Genomic DNA, 21,475 nt, shown 5'->3' on the forward strand with positions numbered 1-21,475 from the left:
CATGCAAGGCATGCAGGCAAGAAATACTGAAAAACGTGCACTTTTTCTCTGAGGCAACCAAACAGATGACAGCACAGAAGAGAAAAGGCACTTACAGTTGTTCTAGAGAGGCAAGTCCTTTAAATGCTTGCCTGTCAATTGACTGGATTTCATTCTTGTACAAATAGCTGAAACAAGAAATAATCAGTAATATTAGTATACACAAACAAGAGCTACATTAATGCGTGAAGGAATTAAGTTGACACGTGAGGACAGTTTTTCAAATACACAATGGAAAGCAACAAAACAAGACATGTATACACAACAGAACACTTTTTACTTGAGAAGGTCTGTCAGAACCTCTAGGATATAAACAGAAGACTGTGCTGGACTTCAAATTTAGTCACCAAATAGCTTTCAATTCTATTTGAGAAGATGGCTTCAGAACAGGCTTGGGGACAGTCTTGTCATATTTATCTTCAAAGGCTTCTACCAAGAGAATTTTGTCCTCTACAGAACTAAGCTAATGGTGACTAAAACTACTATCTATGTGATTATAGAGGTACATGTACAAATGTACAGGACTGTGATAATTTATGTCAATCTCTTGCAATCATGGTTCTAGTACTGTTCAATATGGAGAATGAATTTCATCTCAACTAATGGATTATTACTTGTTTCTCTTCAAAACATGAATAATTTGAAAAATTCAAATAAATACACGATCAGATATATAGCATAACGTTCTATCAAAATACTAACTTTTAATCTTAAATGTTAAAGAAGTCACAGAACAAAATAAATATTAGGGAGAATTTAGGAAGTCAGCTAACAAATGGAATTGTACAAGAATCTGACATTAACAGATTACAACTTCACCAAAGGAGTACATGCAAATCTCAGACAAGATATAAAGTATGAGAATACAAATGAAAGAAAAATTGAAATCACAAGAAGTGCAGTGCAAACAGTTAATGATGGGCACCATCACAAACCTTTTGTATTTATTAACTAGATGGATTGTTCAATTACACCAATAAGTTAATTTACAGATAAATTAAGGGTAACACTAAATAAATATAACAGCACAGTGGTTTCCAGAAATGAAAGATTTCTGTTTGTTACACTTGTCTTGCTTCTTTAATGTTTTAAAAGGTATTTGTAATTATGTTTGTTTTTTTGCCTAGAGTTGTAAAATTTTCTCTGCCCTGCTGATAGCATATTAAACAACTGGGACAATATTAAAATATTTCTACCTCAAAATAGTTAATTACACATTGTGGCTGTTCTGCTGTCTATCACTCAATTCCTAGTTAATGAATCTTAAAGATTCATTTCAGTGTTTTATGACTTCTGTAGAGACTGTAGCATTCTCCTAAATTTTAGTATCATCAGATACATTTGGAGAATGATAGATAAAATGACGTAACCCTAGAAATTAATGGTATATTTAGAATAAAAGTAGCAGTCGATAGGAATGGGTGGAAAGGTAGGTGACACTCTGTTCAGCTTCTGGAAAATAAAACAGATTAAACAGAGACTCTTAACAGTGTTAATCAGCTGACCACTACAATATCATCACTGTCACACCTAATATTTTATGACTAGCCACTGTCATTATGTAACATTATGTACTTTTTGGATTTCATTTCCCTATGATGCTATTAATTACTAATCCTCCACTTGAAAAACTCTATTTCTTTCTCAAGTTAACACAAAAAGTCTGAAGAAATGGGCTATAACCCAAGAAAGCTTATAAATACATTTGTTGGCGTTTAAACTATCAAAAGATTTTTTGTACATTCACTTCAACCAATTTAATTCAAATCTCCTTCTGGAAAATTGCTCAGACTCAGGTACACTGTAGAAATAGAAGGATTTTCAGGGAAGAAGTAGTTTAGAAACAGAAATAAAACACATTTATATTATTACCATAGAATGGGATTTAAATTTGTGAAAAGAAAACTTATTCTAAAGGGAAAATTCTACTGGGTTCAATTTAAAAAAGAGACAGACTGTGCCATTTCTTTTATTGTAATCTTGTACTTAAGATTCAATATTTGAACAGTTAAAAATACCAATTAACTGATGAAGTATTGTCAAATACTTTTAAAGAATTAACTGCGTTAGTGAAAACCATGATCTTAACTCTCTACAACTCTCCACGACTTAACAACTTCTTTGTGGCATAACTTCTCTATTAATCCTGTATCATTTTTTTCCCCAATCTAATTCTCCTCATATGCTTTACAGTCAGAATGCACTGAAGGAATATTCCCTGATTCATGAAATGATCAAGATGGAATCATGGGATTATCCCAGGCTGTGACTTTTATTTATTAAATTTATTCTGCCTTTTCTCCCAAATTCTAACTGCTCTTACAGTCAGAAAGGTATTCCTGACTTCTAGCCAGCGCCTACTTGCTTGTAATGTTAACCCACTGATTTTGGTCTTGCCCTTTGGGGAAGCAGAACGAGGTCTCCTCTACTTTCAGTGTAACAACCCTTCAGATATTTGAAGATTGCTATCCTATCTCCTACCAATAATATCTTCTATAGAGTAAATATACCTAGATCCTTTATCTGTTCTTCATAAACCCCTCATCATCTTGACAGCCCTCCTCTAAACTCATTCTAATTTGCCACTATGCTTGTGATGTCCAGCACTGGATACAGTATTCCAAGTGAGATCTGAATGGAACAATTACTTCCTATGATCTGGGCACTAGGCTCCTGTATGGACCTCAAAACATCAATTATCTTTTGGGCAGTTGCACCACACTACTGGCTCGTATTTAACTTGTGATCTACAAGGACACCCAGATCTCCTTCTATGTACTGTCAAGCCTTGTCTTCCCCATTCTATACTTTTATCTTCCATTTTTTCTACCCAGGTGCAGAACTTAAATTCAATCATATTCTTTTCAGCCTAATGGTCTTGTTGTTGTTTATTCGTTTAGTCGCTTCCGACTCTTCATGACTTCATGGACCAGCCCACGCCAGAGCTTCCTGTCGGTCGTCAACACCCCCAGCTCCCCCAGGGACGAGTCCGTCACCTCTAGAATATCATCCATCCATCTTGCCCTTGGTCGGCCCCTCTTCCTTTTGCCTTCCACTCTCCCTAGCATCAGCATCTTCTCCAGGGTGTCCTGTCTTCTCATTATGTGGCCAAAGTATTTCAGTTTTGCCTTTAATATCATTCCCTCAAGTGAGCAGTCTGGCTTTATTTCCTGGAGGATGGACTGGTTTGATCTTCTTGCAGTCCAAGGTGCTCTCAGAATTTTCCTCCAACACCACAGTTCAAAAGCATCGATCTTCCTTCGCTCAGCCTTCCTTATGGTCCAGCTCTCGCAGCCATATGTTACTACAGGGAACACCATTGCTTTAACTATGCGGGCCTTTGTTGTCAGTGTGATGTCTCTGCTCTTAACTATTTTATCGAGATTTGTCATTGCTCTTCTCCCAAGGATTAAGCGTCTTCTGATTTCCTGACTGCAGTCAGCATCTGCAGTAATCTTTGCACCTAGGAATACAAAGTCTTTCACTGCTTCTACATTTTCTCCCTCTATTTGCCAGTTATCAATCAAGCTGGTTGCCATAATCTTGGTTTTTTTGAGGTTTAGCTGCAAGCCAGCTTTTGCACTTTCTTCTTTCACCTTCATCATAAGGCTCCTCAGTTCCTCTTCACTTTCAGCCATCAAAGTGGAATCATCTGCATATCTGAGATTGTTAATGTTTCTTCCAGAGATTTTAACTCCAGCCTTGGATTCCTCAAGACCAGCTTGTCGCATGATGTGTTCTGCATACAAGTTGAATAGGTAGGGTGAGAGTATACAGCCCTGCCGTACTCCTTTCCCAATCTTAAACCAGTCCGTTGTTCCGTGGTCTGTTCTTACTGTTGCTACTTGGTTGTTATACAGATTCTTCAGGAAGCATACAAGATGACTTGGTATCCCCATACCACTAAGAACTTGCCACAATTTGTTATGGTCCACACAGTCAAAGGCTTTAGAATAGTCAATAAAACAGAAATAGATGTTTTTCTGAAACTCCCTGGCTTTTTCCATTATCCAGCGGATATTGGCAATTTGGTCTCTAGTTCCTCTGCCTTTTCTAAACCCAGCCTGTACATCTGGCAATTCTCGCTCCATGAACTGCTGAAGTCTACCTTGCAGGATCTTGAGCATTACCTTACTGGCCTGTGAAATGAGTGCCACTGTTCGATAGTTTGAACATTCTTTTTTTTGTTGTTTATTCGTTTAGTCGCTTCCGACTCTTCGTGACTTCATGGACCAGCCCACGCCAGAGCTTCCTGTCGGTCGTCAACACCCCCAGCTCCCCCAGGGACGAGTCCGTCACCTCTAGAATATCATCCATCCATCTTGCCCTTGGTCGGCCCCTCTTCCTTTTGCCTTCCACTCTCCCTAGCATCAGCATCTTCTCCAGGGTGTCCTGTCTTCTCATGATGTGGCCAAAGTATTTCAGTTTTGCCTTTAATATCATTCCCTCAAGTGAGCAGTCTGGCTTGATTTCCTGGAGGATGGACTGGTTGGATCTTCTTGCAGTCCAAGGCACTCTCAGAATTTTCCTCCAACACCACAGTTCAAAAGCATCGATCTTCCTTCGCTCAGCCTTCCTTATGGTCCAGCTCTCACAGCCATATGTTACTACAGGGAACACCATTGCTTTAACTATGCGGGCCTTTGTTGTCAGTGTGATGTCTCTGCTCTTAACTATTTTATCGAGATTTGTCATTGCTCTTCTTCCAAGGGAACATTCTTTAGTGTTTCCCTTTTTTGGTATGGGGATATAAGTTGATTTTTTCCAATCTGATGGCCATTCTTGTGTTTTCCAAATTTGCTGGCATATAGCATGCATTACCTTGACAGCATCATCTTGCAAGATTTTTAACAGTTCAGCTGGGATGCCGTCGTCTCCTGCTGCCTTGTTATTAGCAATGCTTCTTAAGGCCCACTCAACCTCACTCTTCAGGATGTCTGGCTCTAGCTCACTGACCACACCATCAAAGCTATCCCCGATATTGTTATCCTTCCTATACAGGTCTTCTGTATATTCTTGCCACCTTTTCTTGATCTCTTCTTCTTCTGTTAGGTCCTTGCCATCTTTGTTTTTGATCATACCCATTTTTGCCTGGAATTTACCTCCAATGTTTCTAATTTTCTGGAAGAGGTCTCTTGTCCTTCCTATTCTATTGTCTTCTTCCACTTCCGCACATTGCTTGTTTAAAAATAATTCCTTATCTCTTCTGGCTAACCTCTGGAATTTTGCATTTAATTGGGCATATCTCCCCCTATCGCTGTTGCCTTTTGCTTTCCTTCTTTCTTGGGCTACTTCTAGTGTCTCAGCAGACAGCCATTTTGCCTTCTTGGTTTTCTCTTTCTTTGGGATGTATTTTGTTGCCGCCTCCTGAACAATGCTGCCAACTTCTGTCCAGAGTTCTTCCGGGACCCTATCTACTAAGTCCAGTCCCTGAAATCTATTCTTCACCTCCACTGCATATTCCTGAGGAATATTCGTGAGCTCATATCTAGCTGATCTGTGGGTCTTCCCTAATCTCTTTAGTCTGATCCTAAATTGTGCAAGAAGAAGTTCATGGTCTGAACTACAGTCAGCTCCAGGCCTAGTTTTTACCGACTGTACAGATGTCCGCCACCTTTGGCTGCAAAGGATGTAATCAATCTGATTTCGGTGTTGTCCATCTGGTGAAGTCCATGTGTAAAGCCGTCTCTTAGGTTGTTGGAAGAGAGTGTTTGTTATGCAGAGTGAATTGTCTTGGCAAAATTCTATCAGCCTATGTCCTGCTTCGTTTTGTTCTCCCAGGCCATACTTACCTGTAATTCGAGGTGTCATTTGACTGCCCACCTTAGCATTCCAGTCTCCTGTGATGAAAATAACATCTCTTTTAGGCGTGTTGTCCAGTAGGTGCTGCAGATCCTCATAGAACTGCTCTACTTCAGCTTCTTCAGCATTTGTGGTTGGGGCGTATATTTGGATCACTGTGATGTTAGATGGCTTGCCCTGAATTCGAATTGAGATCATTCTGTCGTTTTTGGGGTTGTATCCAAGCACTGCTTTAGCCACTTTACTATTAATTATGAAGGCTACTCCATTTCTTCTGTGGTCCTCTTGTCCACAGTAGTAGATCTGGTGGTCATTTGATGTGAAGTGGCCCATTCCAGTCCATTTCAGTTCACTGACGCCCAGAATGTCTATCTTTAATCTTGACATCTCACCAATAACCACATCCAATTTGCCCTGGCTCATAGATCTTACATTCCAGGTTCCAATGGTGTTTTGATCCTTAGAACATCGGATTCGCCGTTCACCACCAGCACCGTCGGCCGCTAGCCGTCCTTTCGGCTTTGAGCTAGCTGCGTCATCACGACTGGGGCTAGTTGAGCTCATCCTCTGTTCCTCCCCAGTAGCATTTTGACCATCTTCCGACCTGGGGGTCTCATCTTCCGATGGTATATCGACATATCTCTGGTTGTACTGATCCATTTAGTTTTCATGGCAAGAATACTGAGGTGGGTTGCCATTACCTTCCCCAGGGATCGCATTTAGTCTGACCTCTCTGTCATGACCTTCCCGTCTTGGGTGGCCCTTCACGGTTTAGCTCATGGCATCATTGAGGTGCTCAAGCTCCAGCACCACGACAAGGTAACGATCCTTTGCGGAGGCCTAATGGTCTAGATATTTTTAAACCTTCTCTCCTCTGAAGTATTAGCCACCCCTCATAGCTTTGGAAGTATATTAACTCTGCAGATTTGGTAACTGCCCCCTCAACCCTCTCATTCTCTAAGTTACTGATAAAAATGTGGAACTGCACAGCACCCAGACAGAGCCACGTGGTACTTCATTTGGTAATTCCCTCCAAGATGCATTTGACCCATTACTGAGTAGTCTATGGACTCACTTATTGAGCCAATTGTGAAACCATCTACCAGTAGTCTCATCTAGCCAATATTTTGCTATTATACAGTTCTTTTTGTCAATCAGTAATTCACTTCTTACTGTTACCAACAAAAATATAAACTAGATAATAGGACTGTGCATAGAATGAAAGAGACATTTCATTCCAATGAATGTTCTACAGAAATGCACCTGAAGCACCTCAATGAAGAGATGTGGTCACCTGCTTCTAAGAGATAGCACAGAAAGTATGATATACCATTATCAAATCAATCAGATGTTGAAAAGGGGAAAAGGTACTCATTTTGAATATACTTTCTAAATGCATATATATTCAAAACTAGATCCATGATAGTGCTACCAAGTCAAATCAGAGGAAGAGAAAAGCAAACCAAATTTTACTCATTTGTATGAAAATAAAAGGAAAAGGAAATAATAATAGCTACATAATTGCATGCATCTGCCATAGAGCACCATACTAAACAGAAGATTAGGATAATACTTTCCTAGAACAGATTACCCAACTTCTACAGTGGGAAAGCATGATAATCACGGGAGACTTCAATTACCCTGCTGAAAATCAAACTCAGCAAAGAACAGAACAGCTCGTAAATTCCTGATATGCTCTGCTAACAATTTCCTCTTTTTGCAGGTAGACAAATAGACCAGAAGATCCACAAAAGTGTCCTTCACCAATAAGAAATAATTGGTTGGAAAGATGAAACTAGTGGAGAGTTTGATCTGAAGTAAGCATTTCACCTTGAGATTTAGGATATTAAGAAAATGAAAAGCTGAGACATTCCAAAAAATTAATTATTATTTCCCCAGCCCGACAGATATAAATATTCAAGGAGAATGAAGTTCAAGATGGATGGGAGTTTCTTTAAAATGTGGAACTGCAAGCGATTCCAGTGAGAAAGAAAAATACGATGCAGCTAACAAAATCAGTGTGCCTGATAAGGAGCTTATTAAACAGCCCATATTTAAACAAGACTCTATTGAAAATAGAAGAAAGGATAAACTATAGAGAAATGGTACAGACAATTAACCAAAATTGTAGGGAAAGTATTAAGAGGAAAAATCTTGAAAACCTTGCCCAGGCCACCACAGAGGTATTGAGGTTGTGAGAGGATCAACTGAGTGAAGAGGGAAACTTTCCTAACTTGGTTCTGCTCAGAGAAATCCCATCAGCAGAAATAGCACATTGGATCCCATCCTGTGTATACTGGACAGCATTCCTATGTTTCCTGGGAGGTGGTTGAGCAACCTTCAAATCCTCTAAAAGGTCCTTCCCCCAGCCATGATTGCAAATTAATCATACTAATTAACGAGATTTCTTTTAGTCACAAGCCAAGGTTCCTCCTTCATTTCCTATGCTCTGCCTTCTGCTGAATGCTTGGAAAGCTGCATTACTAGCTTTTATATAACCCCAACAAAAAGTTGTCTTTTCATGTAGGCATTTCATTTTTGAAGAATCTACCCCCCCACCCCGATCCCCACACCCACTCAACTAATTCATTCCCAGATCTTCCATGTTGAGCAGAGAGGTCTGATGGGAAGTTTTATCCATAGTTTATTGCTTACTTTTTTCTCAGGGTCCCTCATCATGCACAGAATTTTATTTACATTCAAGAAAGTGTAGGACTGGTTTTCTTTCATACATTCTGGCCACAGACCGAATTTCTAGTTTTCTTCTTTGCAATGATACAATTGAAGAAGAATGAACGATTCTCATACTCTAAATGAAAAACCATGAATGAAAAACACAGAAACCAACATAATATAGTTTGGGGATGCTTTGATGGTCATACTAATGTTAATATTAAATAATTATACATTTTTCAACTACTTTTTACTATGGTGCAAATTAAGCTCTTGCGATGCTTTGAAAATACTATGCTTAAAAGGTTTTTTTTAAGCTCTTAAGAAATGATAGTGAACACTAATCCTGTATAAATAGAAAAAATCAGCAGAAAAATTAAGATGCTATTATAATCCCAGCCATTTTTTTTTTTTCATCTAACGCTTTTTGGAGTTTTGACACTGCGTAATTGGTTTGTGGAAATTTTGAAGTGTATTTTGCTTTAGTGAAGATCTGGGCAAACCCCTGCCTTGAAGCTGCTTCACAAAAGTGTAGATACTACTTTTAAGGGTGAAGAGAAGCAACTGTGGTATTGCTTTGCACATCTTCCTCAGCATCCGGATAGTTTCAAAAGCCAGGAGGCTTCTGCATGTATACAGCTCTTACACGGAAGCCTTCTCCCCCAGTTTGGGGAAACGCTCCAGAGACTGCACTTGCACACCCAGAAACCCTTCTGGCTTCTGCCACTGACAGAGACAACAGGGAGGCTTCAAAGTGACAGAACCGTCCTTGATCAAGCGAACAGAAGTCCACTTACACAGCTGTAGTGCATCACATGCATTTTATATCAATGTATCTCAGAGAATGTTTTCACTTACAGATATTTTAGATTTTCAAGGTCTTCAAATGCTCCAGTTGGTATTCTTTTAATGTGATTATTGTTTAGGAGTCTAGGAAATAAAAGAGGCATTTACTTTTTTTTCACTGCAACAATTAATTACAAATAACACTAACAGAATTTTCTTAAAGTGATTTCTTGAAAAAGAAAGAAGTATGGAACACTTATACTTTATTCCAAAATCTCAATCCCAACACCTCTTCTTCAGGAAGACAGCTAGAGTAGGCACAATCTTCAAAGCATATTGTTACATTCAATGGCAAAGTTACTACTATTGCTCTCTGAATGTTGTTTATTTATTTTCTATACCACCTTTATTATTTTTATAAATAACTCAAGGAGGAAAACATACCTAATACTCCTTCCTCCTCCTATTTTCCCCACAACCACCACCTTGTGAGGTGAGTTGGACTGAGAGAGAGGGACTGGTCCAAGGTCACTCAGCCGGCTTTCCTATCATCTGATGGGAGTTTTGGAAAACTGAAGCTTGCTTACTGTTGAGTAACATTTAGGTTGGCCTACCATAACTTTAGTATGCTTTGCATTTTGGCTTTTTGTGATCTCTATTAGCATTTCCTACTGTAGCTGTGAGTGATATACATGGTGGCTTAGATCTCTAAGAGTTGCTGCCCCAACAACTCTGAAGGACACCAGATGGGGAAGGATGAAATAAAATCTATCAATACTGTCAATTAGATGAGCAAGTATCTGATAAGTCTTCATGGAACTATCAATAGGAATGAGAATCTAAACTATTTCTGCTATAGTTAGAAAGCCTTATTTACAGATGGAAACACTGCATTAATATTTTGAAAAACTGAAAAAATATATTGGCCTTTTTGCTTTAAATAAAAGTGACAGGAGACAGACAGATCATGGTGGATCACTAACAAATTTGCTGGTGGACCATCTAGTGGCTGCCAGCTCTGATACCTTTTGTAAGGAATGCTGGATTAGATAAACTTAAGAAAACGCCACGAAAGTGGCATCCCCCTGAAGGGTCAAAGATGACTGTGCTTGCACAGGGGACCTTTCACACATACTGAAGTCAACTAAACAGTCACTCATAATTTAGGATCATTCAGTCAAAATAAGTGTTAAGAAATATTGTGTTTGTACTTAACTTCATATAATTGAGCTCATGAACAAAAATTACAGATAGTTTCCCATCCTTCACAGTAACAATTTGATTTTCCCATTAACAGTAGACTTAGGTTCTTTCATGTGGATCCGCAAAATACTGATTAAATTTAAAAACTTTAAAACTCTAGTTAGAAATCAACATAATGAAAACTTGATGTAGACCAAAACAAATTTTATTAGTCTTAATTAGATTAAATACAAATGGAGGTACAAATAAAATGACTAACAGTTTATAAAAGGGAAAATAAGTTTTAAGAGGAATAAAACTTACAATGTGTTAAGATTTTTAAGCCGTCTAAATGCACCAGGCTGGATTTCTTTAATTCGATTGAACCGCAGATCTCTGTTAGGGAATGGGAAAAAAAGTCCTTGATTAATATCGTATCTTTTATTGCCAACATTTCAACAGGATGAAAATGAACATTTGCTAATAACTTTATTATATACTTTTCAATGACATTTCATTCTAATTAAAGCAATGATCTACAAAGAAAGTAAAGTGTAGTGTGCAAAACAATGTTCTGTGGAATTCCAGAATATTCCATTTTTCTTCTGTATGCCCTGTTCTGAGGGCAGTCCAATGGTTTTTGTGGTTCTTAGTGTGAACCTACAGGTGATGATCTTAGTTTCTATCAAGCATGTGCTTTTTTAACATATACACAATCTATGGAGTATTGGGGCTTGTGTATTATCTAATGACACCTAACTCTGTATCTCCTTTCCATCTAAGTCCAAGAAAAATACTCCAGTTTACATCACTGTATGATGCTCTTCACAAATGAGAGGAGTGCAGAGAAGACAAAAGTACTCCTGACTGTCAATTGATAGATTAGGGAATTAGAATTCAACTTCCCTTGGATGGGATTATACTGGTTTTGAACACCCAGGTTTGCAGGCTGCACGTGTTCTTTCCATCTAGTCCTAAATCTGTATGGCTTGCAGTACATTTGCACAGCTAAGATTAGTAACTCAACGTTGCTCTTTCCTAGAATTGTCATGCTTGGCCATGATGACCCTTCATTAAATACATAATGTTTGCACTACTACTTCCACATTATTGCTAATAAAACTACATGAACTAAGTATCAAGGGACACTTTATCTTTCTTAAAACTGTGTTCTACAAGAAGATGCCATGAACAGGGTTTTTTGAAATGTTCTTGAGATTTCACATGGTACCTTCCCAACATTTTTGGCTACCGCTCAGCTTCTAGTGTGGTTAACAACATTACCATTTCTAATCACCTTGGGACCAGCATATCTGAAATCTCACATCCTTTCTTAAGACCCTTATGCCCAAGTTTTAATAGAGGCCTTCCTCTATTAAAATTACGTATTTTAATAAATAAGTGAATAAATTCCAGATGGTGGATGCTGTTCAGATTTTGTGACCTATGCCATGTAATTTACATACTTGTGTCTAACACTGTAATGCAAATACAGTAGGCCGCGTTTTATGTCATGGTGTTGTAACATGTTTCATTGCTTTCAGCTCTTGAAGTTTGAAATAGATATTTGTGGTGCTGCTTATTTCTTCTTTTTCTTTGTTTTACTCTACATTTACTGATTTTTAAAAACTTTTTAAGTTGATTTGCTCTTATATTTAATTATAGTTTCTCCTTGTATTTATTCTTGTTACTCATTATCCATGCTATTTTTATGGGAAAAAAAATGTCTACATTGTAACACCCCCATACCTTGCAAAGAATTCCATTAATATTTTCCCACTTACACCAATAAGTACATTTGAATACTCTGAATACATGTTGTTTGGAGTTCTAAAATGGGAGTTGAATACATACAGTAGGCTTCTCAGTATGTTTTAAAATGAGTTATTTCACATATATTTGGCTTCTCCTGGTAGATGGGAAACAATGTAGTTTTCAGGTAAACAGAGCAAAACAAAGGATGAAAGAAACAAAGTTAAGAACTATACGACATGAATTAATGTTTTTAAACATTGCTATTAGTATAAGAGTAACACTAAATGTGAAGAAACACACATTGCTCTTGGCATTGAAAGCTGGAATGTTCCAAGGTATTTTCCAGATAATGTTATCTCCAGAATCTTGGAACTGAGTAAATCAGGGATCTTATCTTTTTCCTCTGGGCACTCTTTGTTCTTCCATTAAAGAAAATGCTTGGGAGAAAAACTTACCTTCACGCTTATGCCAAACTTCAGACATGATATATAGTCATTTGTTTTAGTTATTCTTCTATTCCTGGTAGGTCAGAACAAAAGGGATCCTCAATAATTTACTAGCTTTACTCACTGATAGAGCAAATTTTAAGACAAAACTTTTGTGGCATATATTACTTTAAAGTGGAATGAGTCCAGGATATGTCTTTCAAGAATCACAGTAGCATGGAGAAAGCTTGCTTCAAAAGAAAAAATAAAATCTCTGTACAGAATTGAAACTAAGGAATGGCCATTAAGGCATTTAAAAGATAATCTCTTGATCCCTATCTAATCTACTATCACATTAACAAGACTTGTTGAGAAAAGTTCTTGAGAAAAGGCTAGTTTGTTTCCCAGTTTAATCTGCACTCCAGCTATATCCTGGTTACAAATTCAATGTGTTTCTTCCCTCTTTAACTTTATTTCTCATATTATTTACATGAAACTGTACAGTCAGACCCAAAACCTATTTGGAATAAGACAGCCAATGAATAGGTCTCTCAAAGTTTATCCTTTTTAAAAACAGGTTTATATTGTATCACCAGGGAAAGGAAACTCAACCCTTTTAATTTATCTTCATTCCCACAGGAATCCCATCTCTACATCAATTTAATCATGCAGTAGAAGTTTTATAGGTAGCTCACAGGAAGGCTGGAATTTTGCAATATAGCTTCTTGCTTCTCTTCCTGCTTATAATCAAAAACAAATTGTAGCACATGTACAAAACCCCTAGAACTTTCTATGTTGGGCAGAATGCCACATGACAATGGAGCAGCATACCTATTAACAATATATCAAGGCAAAAAAATTACCACAAACATACTAAAAACACAGCACATACTAAGAATGCAGAAAGACACACAAAGTCAGATCTTTGGTCCATCTGGCATATTAAAGATATAGTTACTAACTGTAGCACTGTAGGGTTACAGGCAGCAATTTCTCCAGCCCTACCTGAAGATGCCATGGATTCAACCTCAGACCTTATGCATCAAAAGTGTATGCTTTACTAATGAGCGATACCTCTCCAAGATACTTCAGAACTGCAACTATATTCAGCTCAGCATATTGGCCTGACCTTCAAAATAGGGGTTGCAGCACTTTAACTCAAAAGAAAAGAGGAGCTTTGAGAAGTGGGTTGGCAACGCCTTAAACCAATCCCACCCACCCACCCCCCATTGCACTGCAGCCATGGAAGGAACTTATGCGATCCCAGGAAAAGTTAAAGAAGTTGCTGACAGGTATTACTCAAATTCCAACATGTGCTTTGAAGCACTTCTTTCCCTTTAAATCTGAAGCATGTGGAGCCCTACTGCCTAATTCTGTTTGTCTTTGCAGGAAACAGATGCAGTCCTTCTCAAGCTGGTGCCTTCCTGATGCATTGACTTCAACTTCCAGAATTCACCAGCAAACCTGACCATTGTTGAGAATGCGAAGAGTTGAAATCCTCACATCCTGAGGTTGTCCAAATTAGGAAAGGTTGCATGAAAGATTTTACCAAGCTATGTCTGTTGTATACCAGCCAGACTGAAACATTCCCTTCCCAGTTGCAAGATGCAAAAGAGCTATGACTAAGTCTGTAATTCCTACCTCTTACATTATTTTAAAAGCCATCTGTTTTTCCCCCTCTCTCAATCTCAATGCTGTACCCCCCTTGGGCTATTTCTCCTACTTCCGGCCATAAATACGGCATCAGATGTTCAGGGGAAAGAGGACTGGAGTGAGGAGAGTCAACAAGAAGAAAAACCCAGCAGCAGCTCTCGAACAGAGCTCTGGCATCAAATTCAGCAGCTGTCATTGCTTCCTGTGCTGAATTGAATGGTGAAATGAAAGAGATGGAAGCGAGTAAATGCAATACTACAATAAATATCTTGATCATGAGATACATCATCACATTCCTGCATTATAATGAAATATGGTATAAGGTGCTAAATCATAAAAGTTAACAAACCCAGTTTGGACCCAATGCTTTTGTCTTTGCCCTTCTCCAATCCTACTTCACAGCTAACAACCAATGTTATTTCCAAGAATAAAGGGAACAGTGCTCTTTCAGGACTGCCTGCCCCTTAATTCTCCTCCATGGAGTGTCCTTAAGTTCCCAGCTCTAGGGATTCCTGACAGCAAAACCCAAAACAAAAGAAAAAACTTTCAAGCAATACGCAGAAGAAGGTTCATGCAATCAAATCTGCTTTTCATTACATTTAGTTAACGGTACGTCAACGATTATCAGTATCAGAAATGAACATCATTTTACACGGAGACTAGGAACCTATATCCCATACAGAAATCTGGGAAGTCAAATACAGAAGTCATATACTTATCCAATCCTTTGAGCAAATCATTTGCTGCTGCAAACTCTGATTTACGTAACTGTGAAGCGGACATGCGAACACACTCCTGCTGACTAGGCACTTAATATAAGGCAGAGACAGGATCTAACTTATCCCAAATATCAAGACTGCCAATATCCCTTCAATAAATTTCCTCCAAATGTAAATTTATTTATTTATCAATCAATCAAACTTGTATAGCCACCCATCTCATAGAAAAGTGACTCTGGGCAGCTTTCAACAATACAATAAAACATCACATACATAAACAATCAGTATAAAAATATATAAAAATCAGTATTAAAAGATGAACATGATAAAAAACAGATATACAAACCCTAGGCAAGAGAGGATAGCTAATTCAGCAATGGAGCCATCTAAGCCTGTTTCCTGTTCCTGGGAGCCCCAGGCCTGGTGACATAACCAGGTCTTGAAGGGCTTCCAAAAAGTCAAAAGGAGTGGAGCTAATCTAGTATTGGGGGGAAGAATGTTCTACAAGGCAGGTGCCACAGCAGAGAAGGCCCAACACCTGGGACCCACCAGATGTACGTCCTCAGCTGATGGTACCCTCAGCATGCCTTCTCTGCTGGATCTGATGGGTAGGCTGATGTAAGTGGGGGGGGGGGGTGAACCATCAGATAACCCATGAAGAGCTTTAATCTTACACGAGTTTTATTATCCACACATGATTTAAAACTTAATTTTACATGAGTTTTAAATCCCCACAAATATTTTCCCCCAATGTTTATTTGCTTAAATGTCCCCAAATTAATTTCTCCACAGAGCAGCACAAATTAGTACCACAATTAATTCCAAAATTAATTCCATCCATCTAATATTCTCCTTTATTCTTTTTTTCATGCTACTGAATTACTCTTTAATACGATCTGATTTTAGCAGTTCTAATCTTTGTTCCCTCACTTCCAGTTTAACAGAGGAAAAGTATGAAATTGAAAGTGGGCACTCATCAGTCAAAACAGCTGGCGTTCAGTGCCTTAAAACTGCACCACACATCTGTAAAGTTGATGCCGGCACGGTGCTGCAGATCACACTGAAGGGGCATTCTTAAAATTAATCTCTATACAAGACGGTGAGACAATGCTGTCACTATCACTATCTCTTAATCAAAACAAAATTACGTTAAAAATGCCAATTTCCTCGTCTCAAAATCTCTCTCTCTCTCACACACACACACACACAGAGACACAAATACTTTTAGCTGGAAAAATTTAAAACAGTCTCCCTAAAATACTAATGCTGTAAGTTTCAAGGGTGAGCTATTAACTGTAGTGATATTGTATCGTCCTGCATGGCTTTCATAGGGAGAAAGATTAAATAATCTCCCATTTATGAGAGTGAATGAGGGAAAAAAAACAACTAAAAGTAATGTGAAAAGAACTTTTTTTTCCTCCTTCAAATGTACTCACCAACAAACAACATAAACACCAAATCTCTTCGCTGCATTTCTCCAGTGAATAACAAAAGATCTCCAGCTCCCAGCAAGCAAGTCTACATTGCTTATATATGCTTATTCTTTTATTCAAGGACACCGAGGCAGAAAATTAAAAACAAGACTCAGAAGAGTGTATGTAAAACCAGACAAAGAAAGTTATACAACCAAGTCAGCACAACTGCATGATATCAGTAATGTAATGCTGGATTTGGTGGGCTGTTTTGAAAGTATATGTTATAGTTTTAAATAATATTAACAAGACTTACAGTTTGTCACACACACACACACTAAAAATCAGTAACATAAATTCTTAGAATGTTGAGTAATGTTTGTTAAATGTCAAGTCAAATCTTCATTTTGGTCATTGGCCAGCATAAATAGTTAAGTGTGCTGATGTGTATGCATGTGACGTGTGTGCATAGATTTTGATAGCTTTGTAGTTAATTAAATTATCTATCATCATCACCAATTGTCATAGAACTTGCATTCTATATTTGAAAAAGAGATAGCCATTTCTGATGGTCTAAAGAATTATATATTTACAATATGGTATTCTACCAGCAGAGCCATTTGGTTTTACCCTTTTCCTAGGCCTACTGTATATATCCAAGTTTTTTCCATTTTAGTTAACTTTCAGTTCTTGAACTGCACTATTCCTGATTCCTGACACATGCAATTTTATTGTCAATATATTCATCAAGAAAATTCTACTTTCTCTACATCTTACATGACTCTGGTTTCTAAGCCTCCATCCAGTTATTTCATATATTCCTTCTAAAAGTATGTTTCAGTATGTTACTTTACTACCTTCAAGAAATTATACAAATATGCACTGCACAGATTATTTGTATATTACATTTCCAGCAACTGAACTTGTTATTAAATTTATGGACTTTAGTTTTTGTGGCATCCCATATGGATAATGCAATAGGGAGGTTCACATGGCATGGCATCACTTAACCAACCTTGGCTGCTCTTGGATATTAAATAGGGTCAGCCCTGGTTAATAGTTGGATGGGAGACTGCCCAGAGTTCCAGGGCTATTAGACAGATGGACGGCCAGACAGAAATAAACACATCCCAGAAGATGGCAATGACATACCACTTCTGCAATGCTGCTAAGAAAACTGTACAGATAGAGCCAACAGGGACAGAACTGGACTCAAGGGTGCCTTTATCCTTTATCTGAAACTGAAACATAATTAATTTCCTGCGTACAACTCTTCAGGCAGATAAATTTTTAAAATATACCAAGTATTTGTGTGATGTTGTTTTAGTTTGTGCCTGCTTCTATTAGCTTTTCTGTTCTGAATAATTCTAATTCCGAACTACATACACCAACCATCACAAGCCAGCAGTTCCACGATCATTCTGGGTGGTCAGGGGGCATCTAGAGAAAGTGCTTAAGGAACGAGGGACTGTGGACAGAAATTAGGAATTCTTCTGAGAGAGGTATTTTAGGACTTCAAGAGGTCAGCTGTTCTTTCTGGCCTGGCATCCGTACATTCCTTACATTCACATTTAGAATACTAAGTGTCCTTCCTCTTATTTTGCCTCACTGATTACGGAGACACTTTCCTTTACAATAACAAGGAGCAGTTTTACTTCCTCTATAAATCCATCATATGCAAGACTTTCTCAGCTGTAGATATTTCACTACAATAAGGTATTCTTTTGGCACAAGAATTCTTTATACAAAAGTACCCTCTGACGGTAGCAGTGATGCTTCAATTTATTTTTCTTTGTCAAAAGAAAAGTGAACAAAAAGCTGTATAGGCTAGGTGATTCTTTATTGTCTTAGCAATCTTGCTCAGACACAAATCTAACAAAATAAGACTGACAAAAATAAGAGAGGATTCTGGGCAACAACACACAAAATGCCCAGGGGAAGGGGAAAGAATGTGTAATTCATGTCAATAGAGTCTCTTTTTTAATGGTTATGGAAACAGGACACAGGTGCAAAAAAAAACAAATTGGGCCTTTAAAAACTGAGGCAACACAGATTTGGTGCACAAGAGAAAAACTTCCAGTACTTCAAACACCCATAAAGCACCACATCTGCATATGCCAAGAGAATTTAGACCCAGCCTAGATTATTCTCCTCCTATAGCTATGCATCTTGGTCTCTTCTTCAGTTCTGCAAACTCACACTGGGAGGTTTTGCTCCTTTTTGGCTGCAAGTCAAAGATGACTTTCAGTGGCTTCTCATCCTCAACCGCTTTTATTCCCACATCCTCCAGGAGAATCTCATCACAGGACAGGAAGCAGATATAAACCTTCATACTGGAGAGTATCCCATATGGCCAAGGGGATAGCTATATTTGCTTTCAAATGGTTATGAGCTTTACTTTTCTAAAAATATTGCACAGAAGTTTGTCAGTAAAGGAAATACGGACATGTCTATAAAACTCAAAAGCCTTCAGATTAATGCTAAATTCTATTAAGAACCTGGGCATATTAAAGAAATTCTGAACGTTGAATCAAGTCAATGACAGACAATTTCTAAAGGTACCACAACTGCAAAAGCTGTATTAGATAGTCCTCACTTAATGACTGCCCTGTTTAGCGACCAAAGTTACAACGGCACTGAAAAAGCAACTTTACAAGTAGTCCTTGCACTTATGACTGTCTCAGCATCCCTGTAGTCACATGATCGGGATGCAGGTGCTTCATGACCAGAGGGCATTTACAACTGTTGCAGCATCCCATGCTTATGTGATCACCATTCGCGTGCTTCACAGCTGGCTTCCAACAAGCAGAGTCAACAGAGAAGCCAGCAGTAAAATCACAAGTCGCAGTCACTTAATGACCACGGCAGAAGTGAGGCCGTAAGTCTGTTGCAGTCATGTGATGTCTCACTTAGCTACTGTGTCACTTCCTGACGGAGTTGCCAGTCCCAATTGTGGTTGTTAAGTGAGGATTACCTATACTAGTCCCTAACTGCATTTATTTCAACCCAGGATAGGAGCAGACTTAATCAAATATGAGGCTGTTACAGTTTGGCCAAGTGCAAGCCTAAATAAGTTCTAAAAATGATAATGGAAGAGACATTAGAACAGGGCCATGGCAACAAGAAAGATGTATGTAACCCAGCACTGAATCTTATTATAGATGAGTTTGCTTTGTCACAGTATCTAGCCTAGCTGGGCTGATCTCAAACAAACTAAGTAGGATTATTCCAACTTGAATGGAACACTACCAGGAATTCCCAGGCTATAGACTAGTCTGCAAAGTTTAAAAACATCTCCAAAGAAGGCAATTAGAACCTATTTCCATACTGTTGCCAGAAAGATCATTTGAACCTCTCTACAGAGTCACCAGGAATCAAACTCAGTTTGGGTGTCATGAGTACTGATGGCGAACAGGAGGGGGCCTCTATCCAGGGGGGAAAACGCGTGTGTAGTACTGAGGAATTAAGCAGCCATTCTAAGAGACACAGATCAGACCCGCCTCAACTTCTGGGGTTTATCTGTCTGGGTTTTTCCCACGCTTCTTCAGTTTGTTAGGATTCTGTTTATGTAGCAGTAATAAACACTAGAGACCTACTCCTCGTCTCAGCGTGGTTCCTGGCTGTTAGGACATTGGGGGAGCCTTTACATTTTATTCTTCTTCTAACAACTCTGCTGAGCCCAAGCTGCAGAACACAAAACAACTAATATCCCACAATCCCCTGCAAATAGAGTTGTTCAATTATTCAGACAGTTTTGCTGTTTCTCAGGACACAAGCAAGTTTCCCTAACCTGGGTCCTTCCGGGTATTTTGAATGTTCATCTGTCATCCCCAGTTGATGCCCATGGCTAATTTTGAGGATGATGTAAGGATAAAAATAAATTATATCTATCCAAACCATAAACATCTGGAGAAGTGAATACCCTTAAGAAAAGTTTCTATGTCAATATAGTCTCTTGCCCTGAATATGCGACATAAAACTGAGTATCATCCAACTTAAATTGTCAAGCACTGGAGCCCAGAAAGAATCAAATAAAGTAGATTTAATCTCCTTCCTGTGTTCAAATTGGGAAACAAAGGGAGAATAGATTAAACAATCAATGTAATATTACTCTTTCTCTCTCTCCTATGTACAAGAACATACATAATGTCTCACACACATACAATACATGAATTATTATAATCACCAACATGTCAGAAACATCTGTTCATGGCTGGTTATCTTCACCAAGCTAAGAATCTGGCAGCTCCAGACCAAGAATCTTTGTTAGTCTGGCATTGTCTTGTCTGGCTAATAGGATGCTTCCAGCAGGCAGTACACTGAGCAAAACACAGTTTATTCTTTGCAAAGCGCCAGAAACACACTGCCCTGTACCTATAGCTTCCATTAACTATTATAGTTAGCCACCAGCTGTTACATTTTCCATGAATTTGTTTAATCTCACTATTTAGATTTCGATTAAGTCTGTGACTATTATGAACATTTTGGGCACTGACTTCAGTGTTGATTTTGCCTGATCTCAAGAATTCCAGATTCATCTAAGAAGTTCTCCTGCAGACATGAGGATAATCTTCCATTATTCATCCTATTTGATATTTTGGGCATTCTACAGGCAGCAAGGTAAGCTGAAACTGATCATCCTAACCTCCAAGAACCTTGTATAGTACAACAATCCAGACTTTTACTAAATAATGTACCTCAAGTACTTGGAAAACCAGAAAGTGCTGATCATTTGAAAACATACTTTGTCTTTTTCACTGGATTTTCCCAAACAAATGTCCTTGTATTTTTTTTTCTTGGAGAAAATCAATCTATGGGGTCACTAGGAGTTGAAAACAACTTGATGGCACTCAATCAATCAATCGATTTATTCATCCACCCACTCATTCATCCACTGAATCGTTTCTTTCCTGATAATCAAAAGACATTTGGTGGGCTACAAGTTCATCAAATTATAAAACCAATCAAAATAAGAAACAATTATAATGGTCAGGAGAGTGCATCCAAGGAACAAAGCCTCTAGAAGGCA

The 21,475-nt window shown here is 38.3% G+C and overlaps 1 protein-coding gene across 1 annotated transcript in view; it reads right to left on the reverse strand.

Annotated features, from left to right (window-relative positions):
- Positions 1-21,475, reverse strand: part of PXDN (peroxidasin) — an 83,444-nt gene that overhangs the window by 47,308 nt on the left and 14,661 nt on the right. The window contains exons 2-4 of the mRNA XM_063313998.1: positions 10,807-10,878; positions 9,373-9,444; positions 96-167 (exon numbers count right to left, since the gene is read on the reverse strand). Coding sequence (XP_063170068.1) covers positions 96-167; positions 9,373-9,444; positions 10,807-10,878 — 216 coding nt within the window. The remainder of the gene's footprint in view (positions 1-95; positions 168-9,372; positions 9,445-10,806; positions 10,879-21,475) is intronic.

Source organism: Candoia aspera, chromosome 1 (assembly GCF_035149785.1).
Source record: "Candoia aspera isolate rCanAsp1 chromosome 1, rCanAsp1.hap2, whole genome shotgun sequence".
In the NCBI taxonomy this organism is placed as follows: domain Eukaryota; kingdom Metazoa; phylum Chordata; class Lepidosauria; order Squamata; family Boidae; genus Candoia; species Candoia aspera.